The sequence below is a fragment of the Hypanus sabinus genome, chromosome 6 (assembly GCF_030144855.1).
Source record: "Hypanus sabinus isolate sHypSab1 chromosome 6, sHypSab1.hap1, whole genome shotgun sequence".
Taxonomy (NCBI): domain Eukaryota; kingdom Metazoa; phylum Chordata; class Chondrichthyes; order Myliobatiformes; family Dasyatidae; genus Hypanus; species Hypanus sabinus.
In genome coordinates, this window is record NC_082711.1 from 68,766,448 (window position 1) to 68,788,685 (window position 22,238).

Here is a 22,238-nt window from a genome sequence, read left to right on the forward strand (position 1 = left end):
TTATAGCTTTGTTATGTATTTTCTTTTTTATAGAAACCTTGAATGCTTAAATTTGTTGCTAAATAGTGGAGCTGATTTCAACAAAAAAGATAAATTTGGCAGGTAAGAACAGAAGCATTTCTTGAATAATTCATTGAGTAAGTAAATGTAAGCATTCTCAGTCTTAATGAACACAGTGTTGCAATCTCAGTGGCTCTCCACACGGCTCTCCTCACAAGCACCTACGTCAGGATGCTGTTCATTGACTATAGCTCACTATTTACACCATCATTCCCACAACCCTGTTTGAGAAGTTGCAGAACCTGGGCCTCTGTACCTCCCTCTGCAATTGGATCCTCAGCTTCCTAACTGGAAGACCACAGTCTGTGTGGATTGGTGATGACATATCCTCCTCGCTGACGAATAACACCGGCATACCTCAGGTATTGTTCTAGGGCCCACTGCTCTACTCACCATATACACAAGACATAGCTCAAATATCAGCTATAAATTTGCTGATGATACAACCATTGTTGGTAGAATCACAGGTGGTGACAAGAGGCTGTACACACAAGTGAGATATGCCAGCTAGTGGAGTGGTGCCACAGGAACAACCTGGCATTCAACATCATTAAGACAAAAGAGCTGATTGTGGACTTGAGGAAGGGTAAGATGAAGGAACACATACGTGTAGAGGGTTTCTTCTTTTTGTTAACTAGCAGGAATGCTAATTTACTGATAACGAGAATGGTATTCCTTTGTAAACCAAATGGGGATTAATGTTCTTTCTTCTGAGTCTGTAAGCTTTTGTTGACGGGCTTTTGGGCAGATCGGCGCGAGGGGGTCGAGAGAGAGGACGCAATGCTCTAAACTGGGCGAGGATCGGACCCCAAAGGGGGGTCCGAGGCCGGGAGATTCTCCGAGGACGGAGGGGGGGATGAAGTTAGATGTGCCTGGTTGACCACTCGGAGGGTCCTGAGCTGTTTGGAGAGTCGAGGTGTTCGGAGGGTCCTGAGCTGCGAGTCGAGGAGTTCGGAGGGTCCTGAGCTGCGAGTCGAGGAGTTCGGAGGGTCCTGAGCTGCGAGTCGAGGAGTTCGGAGGAGATCGAATGGTGGCCAGAAGACTTCAGTAATTGAGCTCCAACGGTTGTGCACGAAGTGGTTTGGACTTTGATAAGTTTGGCGCCTTTTCTTTAATTTTCTCTTCATATATACTGTATCGTTATTAATCACTTAGTTATAGTAACCTTTATAAATTGTACTCATTTAATCGCATATGGTGTACTGTCTGTTTGTGGGCGAGGCGGGGACATCACACAGCATCCACACCAGCTGATTACCCAGTTTGGCGGGGCCAAAGGCTGCTCCCCTAGATGAAACGAGCTGAGCCAGCCTGAGGCGACCCAGGGGGTTACATTGTGGGGTGCTCGTCCGGGATTGATTTCTGTGGAGGCTGTGTGATCACCCTATTTAAATTGTGTCTGCGGCGAAGAGCTGGTGTGCCTTTGTGGGTGTGCGATTGCTGGTTATCGCTGCGTGTGTGTTGGGTGGGGTGGCTGCTGTTGCTAGCCTGGAGGTCATTCGAGTTCCGACTAGTGCTGACGAAATGGTGGTGGGACCATGGGTTGTCCGTACTGTTTGGAGATTGAGAAGTGACAAGTTGGGATGTTTCAGCAGTGGTGAGCTCCGCCCAGTTATTGGAATAATGTCCAGCCCTAAAGGGGCGGAAGCGTGGGCGGAGCGGACCTCTCAGTTGTTGGGTGAGTGGCAGTACTTGGCTGAGGAAAAGCGACAGGGACGGGTTGAAAGTTTGAGTAGGTGGGCTGGTGACTTTGTTAGAACTGTCAGGCGCAATTACCTCGAAGTGACCGCTGCCAGTTCTGGGAAAGTGTGGGAAAATGCGTGTGGTTCGACTGGAAGTCAAATACCGCAGCTGGGGGGCTTATCATACCCGTGGCAGGAGATTGGTGGGAAGTTTTTAGGGTATCCCTTTTTGCCTGGGGGGCAGATAAATTGCTTGTGGTGCCAAGGGGATCTGTCAAGGGGATCAGTTGTTCCGTTGATTCAAGAGGTGTCGGGAAACTTAGAGGAGGCCCAGTGGGGGAACGGCTTGGGGTCTCTGGGGGAGCACGTTCCCAGCAATGTACCAAGGAACTCCCGAAAGGAACAGACTCTATTCCTGAAGGCTTAGAGGGGCCAAGCGCACAGGTGTTGTTACGGATGGATGGAAGTCAAGTTAAAGCCATCCTAGGCACCGGGGCGCCGGTTAAGTTGCTGTACAGTTTGTTTCATAACCGTTATTGGAAGCATTTACCCTTGACAACATTGAGAACACTGGAGATTCGGGGTACCAGTGCCGGTGATTATCCAGACGACGGTTGTTGGTCAGTGAAAATGGAGTTCCTGGAGGCAAATGTGGAGGAGACTGAGGTTCAGGAATCGTTAATGCTGATGTGTCCGGACCCTGTTGAGACGGGCAGCGTTTCTGTTCTAGCGAGAACCAATATCCTGCTGGTGCGCTGCGAAATACCACGAGAGAGGGGTTGACTGCTGAAGACAGCTCGGAGAGAGAGAGGTTGCGGCGACTGGCCCCTGAAGCCGTGGAAGACGTAGGCAGCGTGTGTGTGGATTGTATTGCGTTGAAGAGGCACACTGTCAGTGACCAGAATATGGCCCTGAGGGCCGGAGAGGCGATGGCCTGTCTGAATGGTGCGATGTGGTTTAAGGTGCTCGATCTGAGGAGTGGATGTTGCCAGATCCCGATGAGTGGGGCCAACAAGGACAAGACGGCCGTTATAAATTCCCTAGGAGTCTTCGGGTCCGAAAAGATGCCACAGGGCATATCTGGAGCCCTTGCAACCTTCCTGCGGGGCAGGTGGAAGACCATAGGGGATATGGAGGCGTTTGGAGTTTTGGTGTATGTGGATGATCTCTTGGTATTTGGATTTGCCTCAGGAGAATATGAAGTGAGGTCGTTGCAGGAGCAGCTGAGAACTACCGAGTTAAAGTGTTTTCGGGATACGTGCCAGGGCTGGCGAAGGTCGCAACTCGTGAGTGACTGTCTCTACGGAACCAAGTTTGAAATGAAGACGGAGAGACTGGAGAAAGTGATCTGGAACCCTTCGGAAGACTTACAAGTTGGAGAGAATGAAGAAAGTTGTCTGACTGAGGGTAATAGCAAACTGAGAACCCGGAGAGGGGAGTTTGCGGAGGTGAAGAAATTACAGACAAATCTCAGAAGAGAGAAGCGGAGGCTTGAAGGGAACCTGAAGGTGACCATCGACAGTTCAAATGAAGTGCAAAACCTGAAAGTTGATCTGGAAGAAGTCATGAGGAAGAAAAAGCTGGAGAGAAGTGCAGTGAATACTGAACAGGAGGCTGAAGAGACTGCGGGAGCAGTGCAGGCCACGTGTTTCCGTTTGGAGAAGATCAAACAGCAGCTACCGATCACAGGAATGAGGAAGAATACAGATTCGATGGATGATGTGCTGGATGTGTGGTACATGCTGCCTTTTGCTGACTTTCCCTCGATTGAGGAAGAGACCTTTGGCCCTTCTCCCATTGAGTCAGGTGTAGTGGGGAGGGTTAGCTGTGTGCAGTGTGGGGCATGAGTGAGAGGTTGAGAGAGGAGTTGGTAGTGGGCCCAAGGTATCCCCAGTTGTGTCCGAGCCTGAAGGGTTTAGGTGAGGGGGTACGGAGGTCTCAGAAGGGTTAGGGAACTCCCAGATAGTTGGCCTAAGTAGCGCCTGAAAAAACAGGGCGTGAGGGTTACTGTGTGGGGAGGAGATGTCACTGTTTGTGCTTGGGTTACGGTGTGTTGGCAGGAAAGGTGGCGAGTTATTTAGTAGTCATGAGGACATGACTTTTATTTGGTGGAGGGAGAGTGTAAAGAGGGTTTCTTCTTTTTGTTAACTAGCAGGAATGCTAATTTACTGATAACGAGAATGGTATTTCTTTGTAAACCAAATGGGGATTAATGTTCTTTCTTCTGAGTCTGTAAGCTTTTGTTGACGGGCTTTTGGGCAGATCGGCGCGAGGGGGTCGAGAGAGAGGACGCAATGCTCTAAGCTGGGCGAGGATCGGACCCCAAAGGGGGGTCCGAGGCCAGGAGATTCTCCGAGGATGGAGGGGGGGATGAAGCTAGATGTGCTTGGTTGACCACTCGGAGGGTCCTGAGCTGCGAGTCAAGGAGTTTGGAGGGGATCGAATGGTGGCCAGAAGACTTCAGTAATTGAGCTCCAATGGTTGTGCACGAAGTGGTTTGGACTTTGATAAGTTTGGCGCCTTTTCTTTAATTTTCTCTTCATATATACTGTATCGTTATTAATCACTTAGTTATAGTAACCTTTATAAATTGTACTCATTTAATCGCATATGGTGTACTGTCTGTTTGTGGGCGAGGCGGGGACATCACAAAGCATCCACACCAGCTGATTACCCAGTTTGGCGGGGCCGAAGGCTGCTCCCCTAGACGAAACGAGCTGAGCCAGCCTGAGGCGACCCAGGGGGTTACATACGATAGAGGGATCAGAAGTGGAGAGAGTGAGCAGTTTTAAGTTCCTGGGTGTCAAGATCTCTGAGAATCTAACCTGGTCCCAACATATCGATGTAGTTATAAAGAAGGCAAGATAGTGGCTATACTTTTTCTGGAATTTGAAGAGATTTGGCATGTCAGCAAATACACTCAAAAACTTCTATAGTTGTACCGTAGAGAGCATTCTGACAGGCTGCTTTGTGTCTGGTGTGGTGGGGGGGTGGTGGTGTTGCTACAACATAGTACCAAAAGAAGCTGCAAAGAATCTAGTCAGCTCCATCTTCAGTAATAGCATACAAAGTACCCAGGACATCTTCAGAGAGCGTTGTCTCAGAAGGCAGCGTCCATTATTAAGGACCTCCAGCACCCAGGGCATGCCCTTTTCTCACTATTACCATCAGGTAGGAGGTACAGAAGCCTGAAGGCACATACTCAGCGATTCAGGAACAGCTCCTTCCCCTCTGCCATCTGATTCCTAACTGGACATTGAATCCATGGACACTACCTCACCTTTTTTAATATACAGTATTTCTGTTTTTGCACTTTATTTTAATCTCTTCAATATACGTATACTGTATTTGATTTACTTGTTTTATTTATTATTAATATGTTTAGAAACATAGACAACCTACAGCAGAATACAGGTGCTTCGGCCTACAATGCTGTGCTGAACATGTACTTACTTTAGAAATTACCTAGTGTTACCCATAACCCTCTATTTTTCTAAGCTCCATGTACCTATCCAGGAGTCTTAAAAGACCCTATCATATCCACCTCCTCCACCGTTGCTGGCAGCCCATTCCATGCACTCACCACTCTCTACGTAAAAACGACTTAACCCCTGACATCTCCTCTGTACCTACTTCCAAGCAACTTAAAACTGTGCCCTCTCGTGTAAGCCATTTCATCCTTGGGAATAAGCCTCTGACTATTCACACTACCAATGCCTCTCACCATCTTATACACCTCTATCAGGACACCTTTCATCCTCCACTACTCCAAGGAGAGAAGGCCAAGTTCACTCAACCTATTCTCATAAGGCATGCTCCCCAATCCGAGCAACATCCTTGTGAGTCTCCTCTGCACTCTTTCTATGGCTTCCACATCCTTCCTGTAGTGAGGAGACCATAACTGAGCACAGTATTCCAAGTGGGGTCTGACCAGGGTCCTATATAGTAGTAACATTACCTCCCGGCTCTTAAACTCAATCCCACAGCAGCTTTGCGTGTCCTATGGACTCAGATACCAAGATCCCTCTGATCCTCCACACTGCCAAGATTCTTACCATTAAGACTATATTCTGCCATCATATTTGACCTACCAAAATGAGCCACCTCACACTCATCTGGGTTGAACTCCAACTACCCGTTCTCAGCCCAGTTTTGCATCCTATCAATGTCCCGCTGTAACTTCTGACAGCCCTCCACACTATCCACAACACCCCCAACCTTTGTGTCATCAGCAAATTTACTACCCATCCCTCCACTTCTTCATCCAGGTCATTTATAAAAATCACAAAGAGAAGGGGTCTCAGAACAGATCCCTGAGGCACACCACTGTCATCGACCTCCTTGCAGAATATGACCCATCTACAACCATTTTTTGCTTTATGTGGGCAAGCCAATTCTTGATCCACAAAGCAAGGTCCCCTTGGATCCCATGCCTCCTTACCTTCTCAATAAGCCTTGCATGGGGTAGCTTATCAAATGCTTTGCTGAAATCCACATACACAACATTTACTGCTCTTCTTTCATAAATGTATTTAATAACATCCTCAAAAAATTCAATCAAGTTTGTAAGGCATGACCTGCTTTTGACAAAGCCATGCTGACTATTCCTAATCATATTATTCCTCTCCAAATATTCATAAATCCTGCCTCTCAGGATCTTCTCCATCAACTTCCTAACCACAGAAGTAAGACTCACTGGTCTATAATTTCCTGGGCTATCTCTATGCCCTTTCTTGAATAAGGAAACAGCATCTGCAACCCTCCAATCCACTGGAACCTCTCCCATCCCCATTGATGATGCAAAGGTCATCGCTGGAGTCTCAACAATCTCCTTCCCCACCTCCCACAGTAGCCTGAGGTACATTTCATCTGGTCTCGGTGACTTATCCAACTTGATGCTTCCTAAAAGCTCCAGCACATCCTCTTTCTTAATGCCTATATGCTCAAGCTTTTCAATCTACTGTAAGTCACCTTTACAATTGCCAAGATCCTTTGCTGCAGTGAATACTAAAGCAAAGTATTCATTAAGTGCCTCTGCTGTCTCCTTCAGCTCCATACACACTTTTCCGCTGTCACACTTGATTGATCCTGTTCTCTCACGTCTTATCCTCTTGCTCTTCAAAAGCTTGTAGAATGCCTTGGTGTTTTCTTTAATCCTGCTCACCAAGGCCTTCTCATGGCCCCTTCTGGCTCTATCATTACCTAGTTTTTTGAACCTTTCATAAGCTTTACTTTACTTCTTGACTAGATTTTCAACAGCCTTTGTTCACCACAGTTCCTGTACCCTACCATCTTTTCCCTGTCTCATTGGAACATATCTATGCAGAACACCACACAAATATCCCCTGAACATTTGGCATGTTTCTGCCGTACATTTCTCTGAGAACATCTTTTCCCAATTAATGCTTCCAATTTCCTGCCTGATAGCTTCATATTTCCCCTTACTCCAATCAAATGCTTTCCTAACTTGCCTGTTCCGATTCCTCTCCAATACTTAAAGGAGATAGAATTGTGATCACTATCTCCAAAATGCTCTCCCACTGAGAGACCTGACACCTGACCAGGTTCATTTCCCAATACCAGATCAAGTACAGCCTCTCCTCTTGCAGACTTATCTGTCTACATATTGTGGCAGGAAACCTTCCTGAACACACTTAACAAACTCCACCCCATCTACACCCCTCGCTCTAGGGAAATGCCAATCAATATTTGGGAAATTAAAATCTCCCACCGCGACAAACCTGCTATTATTACACATTTCCGGAATCTGTCTCCCTACCTGCTCCTTGATGTCCCTGTTACTATTGGGTGATCTATAAAAAAACACCCAGTAGTGTTATTGACTCCTTCTTGTTTCTAACTTCCACTCACAGAGACTCAGTAGACAATCCCTCCATGACTTCCTCTTTTTCTGCAGCCATGGTACTATCTCTGATCAGCAGTGCCACGCTCCCGCCTGTTTTGCCTTCCTCCCTGTCCTTTCTGAAACATCTAAAGTCTGGCGTTCTAAGTAACCATTCCTGCCCCTGAGCTATCCATGTCTCTGTAATGGCCACAACATCATAGCTCCAAGTACTGATCCATGCTCAAAGCTCATCCGCTTTGTTCACGATGCTTCTTGCATTAAAATAGACACATCTCAAACCATCAGTCTGAGTGCATCTCTTCTCTGTCACCTACCTATCCTCACTCTTGCATTGTCTCCGTTTTCTGTATATGTGAGCCAACTGCCCCTTCCTCCATCATTTCAGTTCAGTTCCCTGCCCCCAGCAATTCTATTTTAAACCCTCCCCAATAGCCTTAGCAACCTCCCTGTCAGGATATTGGTCTCCCTCAGATTCAAGTGCAATTTTATTTTATTTTCCGTCTTGTCTAAGATGTGTATCGCGTTGAGCTACTGCTAAGTTAACAAGTTTCACGTTACATACCGGTGATAATAAACCTGATTCTGATTCTGATATATAGTACATGTATGTCATAATATACAACCTGGAGGTTCATTTTCTAGCAAGTATCCTCAGTAAACCAACTTGGGCATTGAACCAGAGTGCAAAAGACAATAAACTGCAAATCCAAAAAGAAAGATAAATAAATAAACAATAAATATCAAGAACTTGAGATGAGGAGACCTTAAAAGTGAGTCCATAGGTTATGTAGATGTGCTCAATAGTGAGGAGGGCTTTACCCATGATAGATTGGGCTATATCCACTACCTTTTGTTGGACTTTCTGTTCAGGGGCAGCCAGTCAATATGCTCTCCACTACACATAGAGAAGTTTGTCGACGTTTGCAACTTAAAACTTTGCAACTGCTAAGGAAGTAGAGACTCTGCCATGCTTTTTTCGTAACTTTATTTGCGTGCTGGGCCAAGGACAGGTCCTCCAAAATGATAACACAGTGCAATTTAAAGTTGCTGACCCTCTCCACCTCTGATTGTGCTATGAGCACTGGCTCGAGAGCCTCTGGTTTCCTCCTCTTGAAGTCAAATAATCAGTGCCTTTGTTTAGTTGACATTGAGTAAGAGGTTGTTGTTATGGCACCACTCAGCTAGATTTTCAGTCTCCCTCCTATATGCTGATTTGTCACCACGTATGATTTGGCCTACAGTAGTGGTGTCATCAGCAAACTTGAATAAGGCATTGGAGCTGTGTTAGCAACACAGTCATAAGTGTAAAGTGAGTAGAGCAGGAAGCTAGGCACACTTCCATCAGATTTATGATTGCAAAATATAAACACCCTGCCACATTGAGCTTTGTTATTTTCATTGATATAAAGATGAGGTTATTCATGATTTCAGCCAAGATGCCATCTTGGTGCATTTAAATCATATCCTTGTTTATTGAGAATCCTATTTCTGTAATTTATATGTACACATTTTTACCATAAACATATATGTTACACAAATGAGGAAGAAAATAATAGTACCTGACTTCCTCTTTATTATGAATGTGGTTGTACACCTATTTTAAAATTTCCTCATTTAACTTGGTTCTGGTGTTTGTGCAGCAAACTTCTGTTGTTTCCAGCTTAAGCCTTTTTTTTAAAGAAATATTTTTTGCTGTCATCTAACTCAATTATTGCTCCTTGTAATTAGGTATGATTTATACATATGCACAGATTTCTCCATGAAACTAATAATCTGTGACCCAGAAGTATTGACTGTAGATTTATTCCGTCATTGGTAATACCATGTGCTGAACGTAGCATTTTTCATCCTTCCTCTACTGCAGTGCATTGACAAGGATGATATCTGGGTCATTTTTGCACTTGTCCTCATCACCACAGGACTTCCAACAGATGTTCTTCCAGTTATTTCCCTTTCCCTAATGAGCTGTTTAAACGTATCTTGTAATTGTGCTGCTCACACATTTTTAGTTCTGCTGATACATAATGGTATAAATATGCAGTTTTAATTCTGGCCTATTCATTTGGAGAAAAATAATTGGAAAATACATCTTGAGGCAATTTGTTTTTCAAGAAAGAATCCTGATTTGGAAGCTAAGTTCATATTAATTTATTAAGTTTTAATTACATTTGATATATTAAGTTTACTTCCTCACATTCTTTATAGCTGCTTTTATGATGACCAATGTGGAAGTGTTAAGAATTAAGGTCTGGAAGTCATCTGATATTATTGTAGTTAGAGAAGGAGGTTGCTGAGGAGTGAACCTGAGAAGCATTTTACAGCTAATAGTCTCAATTACTTGTTACAGTCTCAATCCTGGCCCTGGCTGCATCAATTTCACCATGGATGTCCAGTCCATACATATTTCTATCCCCCATCAAGAAGGCCTTAAAGCTTTCCATTTCTTTCTCAATAAAAGAACCAACCAGTTCCCCTCCACTACCATTCTCCTCACTAGTCCTCACCCTCAACAATTTTTCTTTGGCTCCAACTATGTCTGCCTGTTCATAGGCTATGCAGAACAATCCATGTTCCAAGCCTTCACCAGTAATGCTCCCCACCTCTCCTTCCGGTACATTGACAACTGCATTGGTGCAGCTTCGTGCACCTATACAGAGCTCATCAGTTTCATCAACTTAGCCTCTAACTTTCACCCTACCCTTAAATTCACCTGGTCCATTTCTAACACCTCCCTCCCCTTTCTCAATTTTTCTATCTCCATTGCTAGAGACAAGCTGTCGACCAACATCTTTTATGAACCTACCTATTCTCACATACACTACCTATCTTGACTATACCTCTTCCTACCCTGTCTCACATAAAAATGCAGTTCCCCTTTCTTAGTTCCTTTGTCTTTGCTGCAGCTGTTCCCAGGATGCAACTGTCCTTTCCAGGATATCAAAGATTCCCATCTGCTTCAAAGAGTGTACCTTCACTACCTCCACCATTAATGCTGCACTCTCCCACATCTCCACCATTTCCCTGACATCCGAGCTCACCCCATCTTCCTGCCGCCCTAACAGTGATTGAGTTCCTCACATCCTTACCTACATCCCATGAACCTCCACATCCAAAACATCAATCTCTGCAACTTCTGCCATCCCCAAAGCGATCCTACCACCAAATATATCTTTACCTTCCCCCCTCCCCACCGCCTGTACTCCCTCAACTTTCCCTCTTGATTCCCTTGTTCATTCATCCCTCCCCACTAATCTCCCTCCTGGCACTTATCCCTGCAAGCTAAACCTACCCATTCACCTCCTCCCTCACCTCCGTTCAGGGCCCCAAACAGTTGCCAGGTGAGCCAACAATTGTCCTGCGAATCTGCTGGAGTTGTTTGTTGTGTCCGGTGTTCCAATGCAGCCTCCTCCACATTGATGACACTTGTAAATTTGGGAACTGCTTCATTGACTGGCTGCACGGATTCTGCCAAATATTTTAATTCCAATTCCCATTTCTGTTGTCATGTGTTAGTCCCTCAGGATGGAGGAGCAATACCTTATGGGTAGCCTCCAACCTGATGGCATGAATATTGATTTCTCCTTATGGTTATATAAAAAATCCCTCCCCCGACCCCCCTTCTATTACCCACTCTGGCCTCTTACCTCTTCTCACCTGCCTATCACCTCCCCCTGGATTCCCCCCTCCTATTCTTACTCCAATGGTCCAGTCTCCTCTCCAATCAGATTTTTCCTCTTCAGCTCTTCAGCTTTCCCACCAGCCTGACTTCGCCCATCACCTTTGAGCTACGCTGCCTCCCTCCCCCTACCTTTTTCTTGCCTTGCATCTTCCCCTTTCCAGTCCTGAAGAAGAGTCTCGGCCCAAAGCATCGACTATTTATTAGTTTCCATAGATTCTGCCTGTCCTGCCGAGTTCCTCCATCATTTTGTGTGTGTTCATAAAAATTTAGAGCTAGGAAGTTGTATATATCTCTGTTCACAATTTGTAATTGTGAAGGATAACCAATCCTTCTGTTAAGAAATGTATGGCCTGGCATGCCACTAGATCACAAATCCTCAGTTGAAGCTTGGCAAAAATGAATGTTCTTGATTGCTATTACACTTATCAGTGAAGGTGCTAATATGTAATTAAGTGATGATGGAATTTACATCAGCTACCATACTCTGCTGATGCTAGTGTGCAATACTGAGGCGAGATGGCTAGCAGAATCTGTACAATGAAATCCTACAGGAACTACTCACTTGAGAGGACCAGGCAGTTAGAGAGACTTGATTCATGGAGTGTTTTGGGAACTATCGAGACCAAAGAGCATGATATTCCTTGGAGGATGTTTACTCAGCTCGCCTTATATTTTTCAGGGCACCACTGCATTATGCTGCTGCCAACTGCAACTATCAATGCTTGTTTGCTCTTGTGGGATCTGGAGCCAGTGTAAATGATCTTGATGAAAGAGGTTGTACACCACTTCACTATGCAGCAGCATCAGACACAGATGGAAAGTAAGTCATTTTGAATCACTTGGGAAAGTTTGGTAGATTAGTAATGGTGTGGCTTGTTACAGATTGATCTTAATTTAAATGCCGTGGTATCTAAAGAAAAGCATTCTAAAGAAAATGCTGCAGTCTAAAGAATTGTAGCATTTTGCAGCATGTCGTTCAGGCAGTTTCAAGTACAGTGATAGCAAGAATGTGCTCAGTTGTGATTTTCATTTCCTTTTCTACAGTGTTATAAAGGTTGGTTACTTCATTGGGGTATTTTCCTCTTTGGAACCATCCTTCTTTCATTTCATTGCTAACTTTGTGAAGAATCCACCCACTTCCTCTTTTTTACTTAACTTTTTCGTAGAGTCACATTGCAGCAAAACAGCCATTCTACCCAACTGGTCCATGTCAATCAAGATGCCCTTCCAAGATCATGCCATTTGCCAGTATTTGGCCCATAAGTTTTCCATACTATTCCTATACATGTACTTCTCCAACTGTCTTTTAACCAACTTTTTATTGTACTTTTCTCAACCACTGTCACTGGAAACTTATTCCACCCTCTGTGTAATGGAAGTTTCCTCTCAAGTTCCCATTAAAACTTTCACTTTTTGTCATAAGCCTATGCCCACTAGTTCACTAATCATGGAACAAAGACAGAGTGCATTCACCCTATCTATGTCCCTCATGATTTTATATAATGTTCCAAGGAATGTCAGTCCTAGCTTGTCCAATCTCCCCCTATAACCCAGTCACTTGAGTCACCACCTTGTAAATCTTCTCTGCACTCTTTCCATTTTTATAACATCTTTCTCATTGTAGGGTTACAAAACCTGAACATAATACTCAAGGGTGACCTCATCAGTGTCTCGTACAACCCCATCGTGACCTTCTAATGCCCTGAAGATCAGCATATCAAAAGCCTTCTTCTCTACCCTGTGAAACTACACTTTAAGAGAACCATAGGTTTGAATTCCAAGGTCCCTCTCTGGTCTACAACACTCTACAGCAGTCTGCAATTCACTATGAAAGTCCTACAATAATTTGTCTTCCCAACATACAACACCTTGTACTTACAGTATCTCCATTTGCCCTTCCTCATTCCACTTACAGATTTGATTGAGATTACCCTGTAACCAACCTCCTTCATTGTCCACTATCTCACCTATTTTAGTGGTATCTACAGACTTACTTAGTGCTTGTAATTTTTTATCCACATCATTGATATTGATGACAAACAACAATGGGTCTAACACTGACCACTGAGGCAAAATACTAGCTATACACCTCCAGCCTGATAAACAGCTTTCCTTCTTCACCCTCTGCATCCTACTGTCAAGCCAATTACGTATCCAGTTAACCCACTCTCCCTGGATTCCATACATAGTTTCCAAGTGTTGATAATGCCATTTGCTGCCATACAAATGCATGGAAAATGTACTTTTACTGAATTTGTTAACACCTTTGAACCTGGCTAAAATATTGCTTGTACACTTGTATTTAATTATCACCTTGTAACTTTATAATGTGAGACATAATGCGAGCAGCTCTGATGGAAATCGTAAGATTTTTCCGTTTTAGACTGTTACAGCTGAAATCCACCAGCTATAGCCATGGACAGTATAGTAAGTAACATTATTTTAAGGTGTATAAAAAAAATTATCACTGCTCAAAGTCAAGGAATTTCAGTCAGCAACCTCTAGTTGCAAGTGTGGTTCTCCTTTAAGATATCAGGAGAGTGGATGCCATGCTAGATTAAAATATCTTTTAAGGAGGATAGGGTTCTGACTTCCACGACTGACTATTCCACTGGCAAACATACATTCTCTGATAAATAAAACTGAAAATCTCAGAGCAGGATCGTTGTACCAGAGGGATGCTGGGGATTGCTGTGTTTTTTGTTTTACAAAGACTTGGATATCCCCGGCCGTTCCAGATGCAGTGATACAGCTCGCTGGCTTCACAATTCATCGCCGAGATAGTCTGCTGAATCTTTCAAAGACAGCAACAATCTGGCACTCAACATAAGTAAGACGAAGGAGCTCTTTGTGGACTTCAAGAAAGACAAGACGAAGGGTCACATACCAATTATCATAGAGGGATCAGAAGTGGAGAGAATGAGGAGCTTCAAGTTCCTGGGTGTCACCTGGTCTAAGGATCTAACTGGGATCCTCTGAGGATCTAACCTGGTTCCAACATATTGATGTATTTATAAAGAAGGCAAGACAGCGGCTAAGCTTCATTGGAAGTTTGAAGAGATTTGGTATGTCAACAAATACACTCAAAAACTTCTACAGTTGTGCTGTGGAGAGCATTCTGACAGGCTGCATCACTGTCTGGTATGGAGGGGCTACTGCACAGGACTGAAAGGAGCTGCAGGTTGTAGATCTAGTTGGCTGTGTCTTGGGCACTAGCCTACAAAGTGCCCAGGACATCTTTAGAGAGTGGTTTTCTCAGAAAGGCAGCGTCCATTATTAAGGACCTCCAGCACCCAGGGCATGCCCTTTTTTCACTGTTACCATCAGGTAAGAGGTACAGAAGCCTGAAAGCACACACTCAGTGATTCAGGAACAGCTTCTTCCCCTCTGCCATTCGATTCCTAAATGGACGTTGAAGCTTTGGACACTACCTCACTTTTTAAAAAAATATACAGTATTTCTGTTTTTGCACGTTTTTTTAATCTATTCACTATACATAATTGATTTACTTGTTTATTTATTTATGTTTCCTCTGCTGGATTATGTATTGCATTGAACTGCTGCTGCTAAGTTAACAAATTTCACATCACATGCTGGTGACACAAACCTGATTATGAGGAGGTGGAGTATTCTTCAGGATTAACTCCATGTGGTGTACTAAAATTGCTGTTATGTCCCAGTCCTGCTCATCTGACCTGGAACGTCTCACAATGAAATGTTGTCAATTTTGTCTGCCATGGGAGTTTTCAGCCATCATTTTGGTAGCGATTTACGTTCTATCTCAGTCTCTAGATGAACTAAGCGACGTAATCGACAGAGATGAAACAGCGCACCCTGAGGGATTTTATCCAAACCAGGTTGGAAAGGTCTAAATGATTATTATCAACATATCACTTGTGGAAACAGAGGAGCCAACACATGGAACCACTGTTACACTACCATCAAGAGCACTCAACATGCCATCCCATGCTCACGCTTAGGAAAGTTTGATCACTTGGCTGTACCTCTACTCCTTGAGTATAAGCAAAGACTGAAGACCACAGCACCTGTAGTATGAACAAAGGAGGTGCAGGAGCTACTTACAGGGCTGCTTTGTGCCAGTGGACTGGACTGTACTCAGGTATTCATCTTAGAATCCGAATGAGTATGCCACAGTTATCTCTGACTTCATTAAAAGCTGTGTGGTTTAGCCTACAAAAATACACTGTACATACCCAAATCAAAAGACATGGATGAACCAGGAAACTCATACTCTGCTGAAGGCTAGATCTGTGGAATTTAAGTCTGGTAATCCAGGACTATACAAGTAGGCTAGGTACGACACGAAGGACTATATCAAGAGCAAAGGAACAATTCCAATCGAGGTTAGAGGCAGAATTGGATGCACATCAACTCTGGCAGGATTTGCAGTCTATTACTTCCTACTGAATGGCAGTGATGCTTTACTCCCAGATGAGATCAGTATCTTTTATGTATGCTTTCAAAGGGAAAATAAAATTCCAGCTATGAAGATCCCTGCAGCACCCGGTGACCCTGAGATTTTTGTCTCGGAGGCTGACATCAGACCTACTGCAATTTGCCTGTTCCCATACTAGGTCTACAGTGGATGCGATCTCTTTGGCCCCTTCACGCAGCCTTGGATCATCTGGACAATAGTAAAACTTATGTCAGGCTTGTGTTATTGACCACAGCTCACCATTTAGCACAATCATTGTTATCGATCTGATAAATAACAAGCAGGATAGACAAAAGAAAATCGGTTGATGGTGTGTATTTGGATTTTCAGAAGGCCTTTGAACAAGATGCCACACGTGAGGCCGCTTAACAAGCTATGAGCCCATGGTATTACAGGGAAGATTCGAGCATGGATAAAGCTGTGACTGACTGGCAAGAGGCAAAGAGTGGGAATAAAGGGAGCCTTTTCTGGTTGGTTACCAGCCAGTGACCAGTGGTGTTCCGCATGGGTCTGTGTTGGAACAGATTCTTTTTATATTACAAGTCAATTATTTGGATGGTGGAATTGATGGTTTTGTTGCAAGGTTTGTAGACGAAATGAAGGTAAGTGGAGGGAAGGACATACAGTTTAAGAGCATAGACTAAGAAGTGGAAGGTGGAATACAGTGTTGGGAAGTATATGGTCATGTACTTTGGTAGAAGAATTGAAAAGGTTGACTATTTTGCAAATGGAGAAAAAATACAATAAACTCAGGCACAAAGGGACTTGGGGGTGAATGGATGTAATGTTTAGACTTTATAACACCATGTAACACTATGGTCCTGAAAAAACATTGTCTCATTTTTACTATGTACTGTACCAGCAGTTATGATCAAAATGACAATAAAAAGTAACTTGACTTGACTTGAAATAAAGCACTGGTGAGGCCTTACTTGGAGTATTTAGGCCCCTTATCTTAGTAAGCATTTGCTGAAACTGGTGAGGGTGCAAAGGTGGTTCACAAAAATGATTCCAGGAATAAATGGCTTGTTATATGAAAGGCGTTTGATGGCTCTGGGCTTGTTAGAGTGGATGTGGAGAGGATGTTTCCAATGGTGGGAGAGTCTTAGACCAGAGGATACAGCCTCAGAATAAACGGGTGTCCTTTTGAAATGGAGATGAGGAGGAATTTCTTCATCCAGAGAGTGGTGAATCTGGAATTCTTTACCACAGGCAGCTTTGGAGATCAAGTCTTTATGTACATTTAACGCAGAGGTTGATAGATTCTTGATTGGAAGGGATATGAAGAGAAGACAGGAGATTGGGGCTGAAAGGACAATTGGAACAGCCATGCTGAAATGGTGGAGCAGACTCAATAGGCCAAATAACCCAAAGCTGCTCCTATATCTTACGGTTTTATGGTCTTACAACAAAAAAGCCTCCAAACCCTGAGCCTCTAACTCAGTCAGTAACAGGATCCTTGTTTCCTCACACCACAGTCTGCACAGATTGGGAAATAACATCTCCACCATGCTGATAATCAGTATTGGTGCACCTCAAAGATGTGTACTTCGCTCATTGCTCTACTCTTTCTGCACCCATTGTGGCACAACTGTTGGCAGAATTACAGATGATGATGAGAAGTGTACTGGAGTGAGTTATATCAGCTAGTTGAGAGGTGTTGCAGCAACAACCTTGCACACAACGTCAGTAAAGCCAAAGAATTGATTGTGGACTTCAGAAAGGGTAACATGAGGAAACATATATCAGTCCTCAGAGAAATCAGAAGTGTAAATGGTGAACAGTTTAGTGTTTCTGACTGTCAACACCTCTGAGGGTCTATCCTGGGCCCAGCATATCGACGCAGTTATGAAGAAGGCATGACGGTAGCTGTATTTCATTGGGAGTTTGAAGAGATATGTCACCAAAGATATTTGAAAATTTTTACATGTGTACCGTGGAGAACACTCTAACTGGCTGCATTGCTGTCTAGTTTGGGTTGGTTGGTCACTGCATAAGATCGAAATAAGCTGTTGTAAATTGTGTTGTGAACTTGGTCAGCTACATCATAAACACTAGCCTCTTCAGCATCCACGACATCTTCAAGAAGCAATGCCTCAAAAAGGTGGTCTCCATCATTAAGGACCCCCTCACCTAGGAAATGCCCTCTTCTCATTACTACCATCAGGAAGATCGTACAGGAGCCTGATGATTCAGGAACAGCATCTTCCTTTCTGCCATCAGGTATCTGAATGGACATTGAACCCATGAACACTACCTCATACTTTTTCAGCTTTTTGCATTACTTGTTTACTGTCTACCAGTGATATTAAACCTGATACTAATTATTTTCAGTTCTTCTTAATGGATGCAGGCAAGGCAGTGATTCCCTTATAATTTTAAGCTTTCTGATGTTTTATGTTTGTAATATGATTTAGTACTTAAATAAAAAGCCTGCCTTACCAACTGTGAGAAAATACAGTAACATTTCATTTTCTGCCTTGGTACATTGGGGTACTTTTACTATTATATCATGGACTGAAAGGACACAAATTATTCTTGTTAATTGTTCATCCATCAATTGTTCGTTAATAAATCAAATACAGAATGCTAGCTGTCACGTGCATATTAATGTTCAATCTGACAAATGTAGCTGAAGTCTAATAGATTTATTTATAGTTGTTGGAATATAGGGCTATTTGTGCTTTTGCATATTAATGTTGACTAAATCAAATGTTTCTTAATGCATTGAGGTGTTAAATCAGTAGCAGAAATCATTAGCCTCACAGGTTTGTATTAGTTTGCCAGGAAGTTTATACACTGTTTCAAAACAATATAATCTTTCAATGTTTACATACATTTGTAAACAACACATTTATTTTCTACCCATATTCTTAATATGTTTAAAATATTGTATTTGTCCGCACCCCAGCTCATCATATGTTGAGTAAAGCAAAAATTCTCTTGCATTTATATTTTGGGGAATACGCATTTCATAACTTCAATACCTGCAATCAAAAAATGACACAATAGCTATCTTTGACATCATGCCTATGAAAGTTAGTAATTCTGATACAAAGAGTGCTACTGTTCACCCTGATCAGCACTGTAGCCAAAGAATAACCAATTAATTCCATTACTTTCCAGGAATAAAAGAAGCAATTTAAATCAAGTCATTTCTGTACTAGGCTTGAATTTATTTAATAATATTGAAGTTTGGTTTTCTGTTATTTACTAGTTGACTAGTTTATACTACTTTATATATTTACTTTCTAAACATAATTTTTGAGTAGATGGAGGAAAGATGTAGATAATATAATTTTATTTTGCTCACATAACCTTTCCTGTTTTTGAACTTCCTCTCTCTCATTGTAAAGGTTTTCTTGTCTGCTTCTTTGATTTTCATTTATGTATGCAGGCATGCTTCTTAATTGAAGAATTTTTCAAAATTATATGTACTAATTGTATCTACATTATGACAATAGTGAATTGATTATTTACATTTTGCTTCTGTTGAAAGTGATTGTTTTTAATATTTTAAATCAGTTTCAGTTTATCATGTTATTTGGTTATAAGAATTAAAAAAAGATGTAAGCCATAGAACTCGTCAAGCTTACTCTGCATTTCCTTAAAATCATTGCTAATCTTTAACCTCCTGCATTTTCCACACAAATTCTCATTCATTGATCCCTTTGTATTTAAAAATCTATTGATCTCTACCTTAATTACATTTAGTGACCTTGCCTCCGTTGCTTTCTTGAGTAGAGAATTCTAAAAGTTCCAAGTCTCTGGGTGATGTAATTTTCTCCTCACCTTTGTCCCGAGTGGCCATAATTTGAGACTGTGATACCTGGTTCTTCGTAATGCTGTCAAGGGAAATGGAACTCCCTCTACCAGTTTAGTCAATTGTATGTGTGTAAATGAGATTACAGCACTTCAGTTTGGAAATAGCTAACATTTTCTTGCCTGGCCCGGTGCTGTTTTTTGTAACTCACAAACTTAAGAACTAATTGAAAGGAAAACAAGAGAGCTGGGAAATAAGTTGTGTTCTTCATTTTTACTTAAGGAGAGGCACACTAGTATTGCATGGTAGTGTCATGATGTATGAAATTCATGTGAATTATTTAAACAACAAAGAAACAATCAAACAGTATATTTACAATATTACTCAAATATCACTATAATATTAAATGCACAACACTCCTCCCTGCTTAGCTATTAACTCCAACTCGATGTAGAATGCATCTCAACTACATGCACAATATATTATATCATACAACTACTGTACGGACAGCCACAGCATAGTAAGTTTTTTAATTGTCCCATTTAAGCTTAAAGATTTAATCGTTGTGAAGGATTTCTTATTCTTGTGGGATAACGTCTTTCTTGAGAAGGGGAGTCACTCTGCTTGGCAGGTGAGACTTGTGAAAACAATCTCAGGTTCTGGGTCCTTCTCTGTGGTAGTTGTGGGAGTTGACTCTGAAGCTGCAGGAAGTGGTTCTAACAGCTCTGAACCTTCTTCTCCTTTTCTTGGCTTTTCTCTCTGGATCTACTTTGATCCTCTTTGTTTTCCTTTATGTAATGACTAGGATGTGCATCTTGATCTTGGGAAGTTGCATTTAGTTCACTGGATTGTTCTCTTATTTATCCTTCTATTGCTCCCTTTATGATCTGATATCTCCTCTTGGTTTTCTCATCCATAAAGTCATCTGATGAATCGTCTATTTTCATATCTTCATTGACTCCTACCTTTGGCCTTCCATTCATCCAGCTGGGCTTTGGCCTTCACATCTACTTTTACAAACAGCTTTTTGCTTCTACTTGAAGTTCATGCAATAGCCTTAACACATGCAGAGTAGATTCTGGTTCTTTATACTCACACAGCTGAGTTCTTGCAGCTTTTCTGAAGCTCCTCGAACTCTCTTCCAAGCCACATTTCACAAGTAACTGCCTGATGAACATTTCAGAAGCTCTCTAGATATGTTGTCGACAAAAACTTGTTGTCAGACCTCTGCTTTCAGCACTTTCATGATTCCTCTCAGCAGCATGCTCCCTCTTTAGTCCAATATACTTTACAAACAGATGTATAGAAGTTAGCACCAACATCTGTTGCTCTCTGGGTGATGGTTCATGGTGTACATCATGAAGACAGTTGTGGCATCAACCAGTCCCTTTCACAATTTGGTTTCAGTTAACTCTCTTGCAGCGGATGCCATATGTAACTGGTGAATGGATCTCCAATGAAATTGTAGTTCCCCCACACTCCCCCACAATGCTCACCCTCCTCTTTTTTTTCAGATACAAGCTCAATGGGGTTTAGTGGTTTTTGTATTGCACTATCATGAATGCCATTCCCACAGGAGTTGGCTTTTCCCTAGTATAAATTCTTAGGTGGATATCTGCCAGCTTGAATTCAGTATCTTTGAAATGCCATTCAAACTGATTTTGTGGATTGACTGAAACGGCTGAACCAGTGTCCAATTCCATTGTAATTAATTTGTTGTTCATTTGTGGTGTATTGCTTGTTTATTGTTAGAGTTCACATTGTAAATCTCAAGGCTAGCCAGTCAATGTCTCTCATCATTATCAGATTTTTCATCAACGGTTTGCAGATTAGTGCTCTTTTTGAAACTACAACTTGACATTTAATTTTTTTCACTTTGTGCTATCCATTTATTTTTGTCTACCTTACATGCTCTTAGTATGTGTCCTTCTTTGTTGCATTTTATGCAAGTTTTGCCTTTAAATCTGCATTGGTCTGCTGAATGTGAGCCCCTACCACAACGATGACACAAGTTGTTTGGCCAGGCTGATTTCTGTTTAGACATTGCAGTTCTGTTCACTCTCACTTTCATTCCTGACTGCAACTCAATTGTGTCTCTGTGTGCTGTTTCCATTGATATAGCCATTTCAACTGCCTTTTTAAATGTAACTTGTGCTTCAGTTAAGAGCAGTTTTTGAATGCTTTCTTGTAATATCCCACAAACTAAAAATCTCCAAGTGAATCATTAAGTTAATTTACCAAACTGGCAATGCTCAATCTCTTCGATCAGCCAAGTAAGTTGAATCGGAACCCCCCCCCCCCCCCCCCCACCTTTTGATTCCATTTATGAAACCTAAAACTTGGTGCCATCAACAATTGTTTTGGTTCTAAATGTTCCTGCATTACTTTGTCGATATTAGCAAAGCTAATTTCTGTTGGTTTACTTAGAGCAGTCAGACTCGTAAGCAAACTGTGTGCCTTTTAATCCAATGCACTCAGCAAAATTGACAGTTTCTTCTCATTGGCTACTTAACTCAATTATTTCTCTTTCTCCTGTCTGAAGAACATGCACAGTGACTCTTTTTTTAACTCGTGTTTTAAGAATATAAGAAATAGGAGCAGGAGTAGGCCATCTGGCCTGTTGAACCTGCTCTGCCATTCAATAAGATCATGGCTGATCTGGGCATGGACTCTTCTCCACCTACCTGCTTTTTCCCCATAACCCTTAATTCCCAACTATCCAAAAATTGATC

The 22,238-nt window shown here is 42.4% G+C and overlaps 1 protein-coding gene across 3 annotated transcripts in view; it reads left to right on the forward strand.

Moving 5' to 3' along the window:
* The window catches only part of ankrd28b (ankyrin repeat domain 28b), a 215,379-nt gene that overhangs the window by 154,973 nt on the left and 38,168 nt on the right, over window positions 1–22,238 (forward strand). For all 3 annotated transcript variants that reach the window (XM_059972360.1, XM_059972358.1, XM_059972359.1), the window contains 2 exons: window positions 34–102; window positions 11,967–12,107. In XM_059972360.1, the coding sequence (XP_059828343.1) occupies window positions 34–102; window positions 11,967–12,107 (210 nt within the window). The remainder of the gene's footprint in view (window positions 1–33; window positions 103–11,966; window positions 12,108–22,238) is intronic.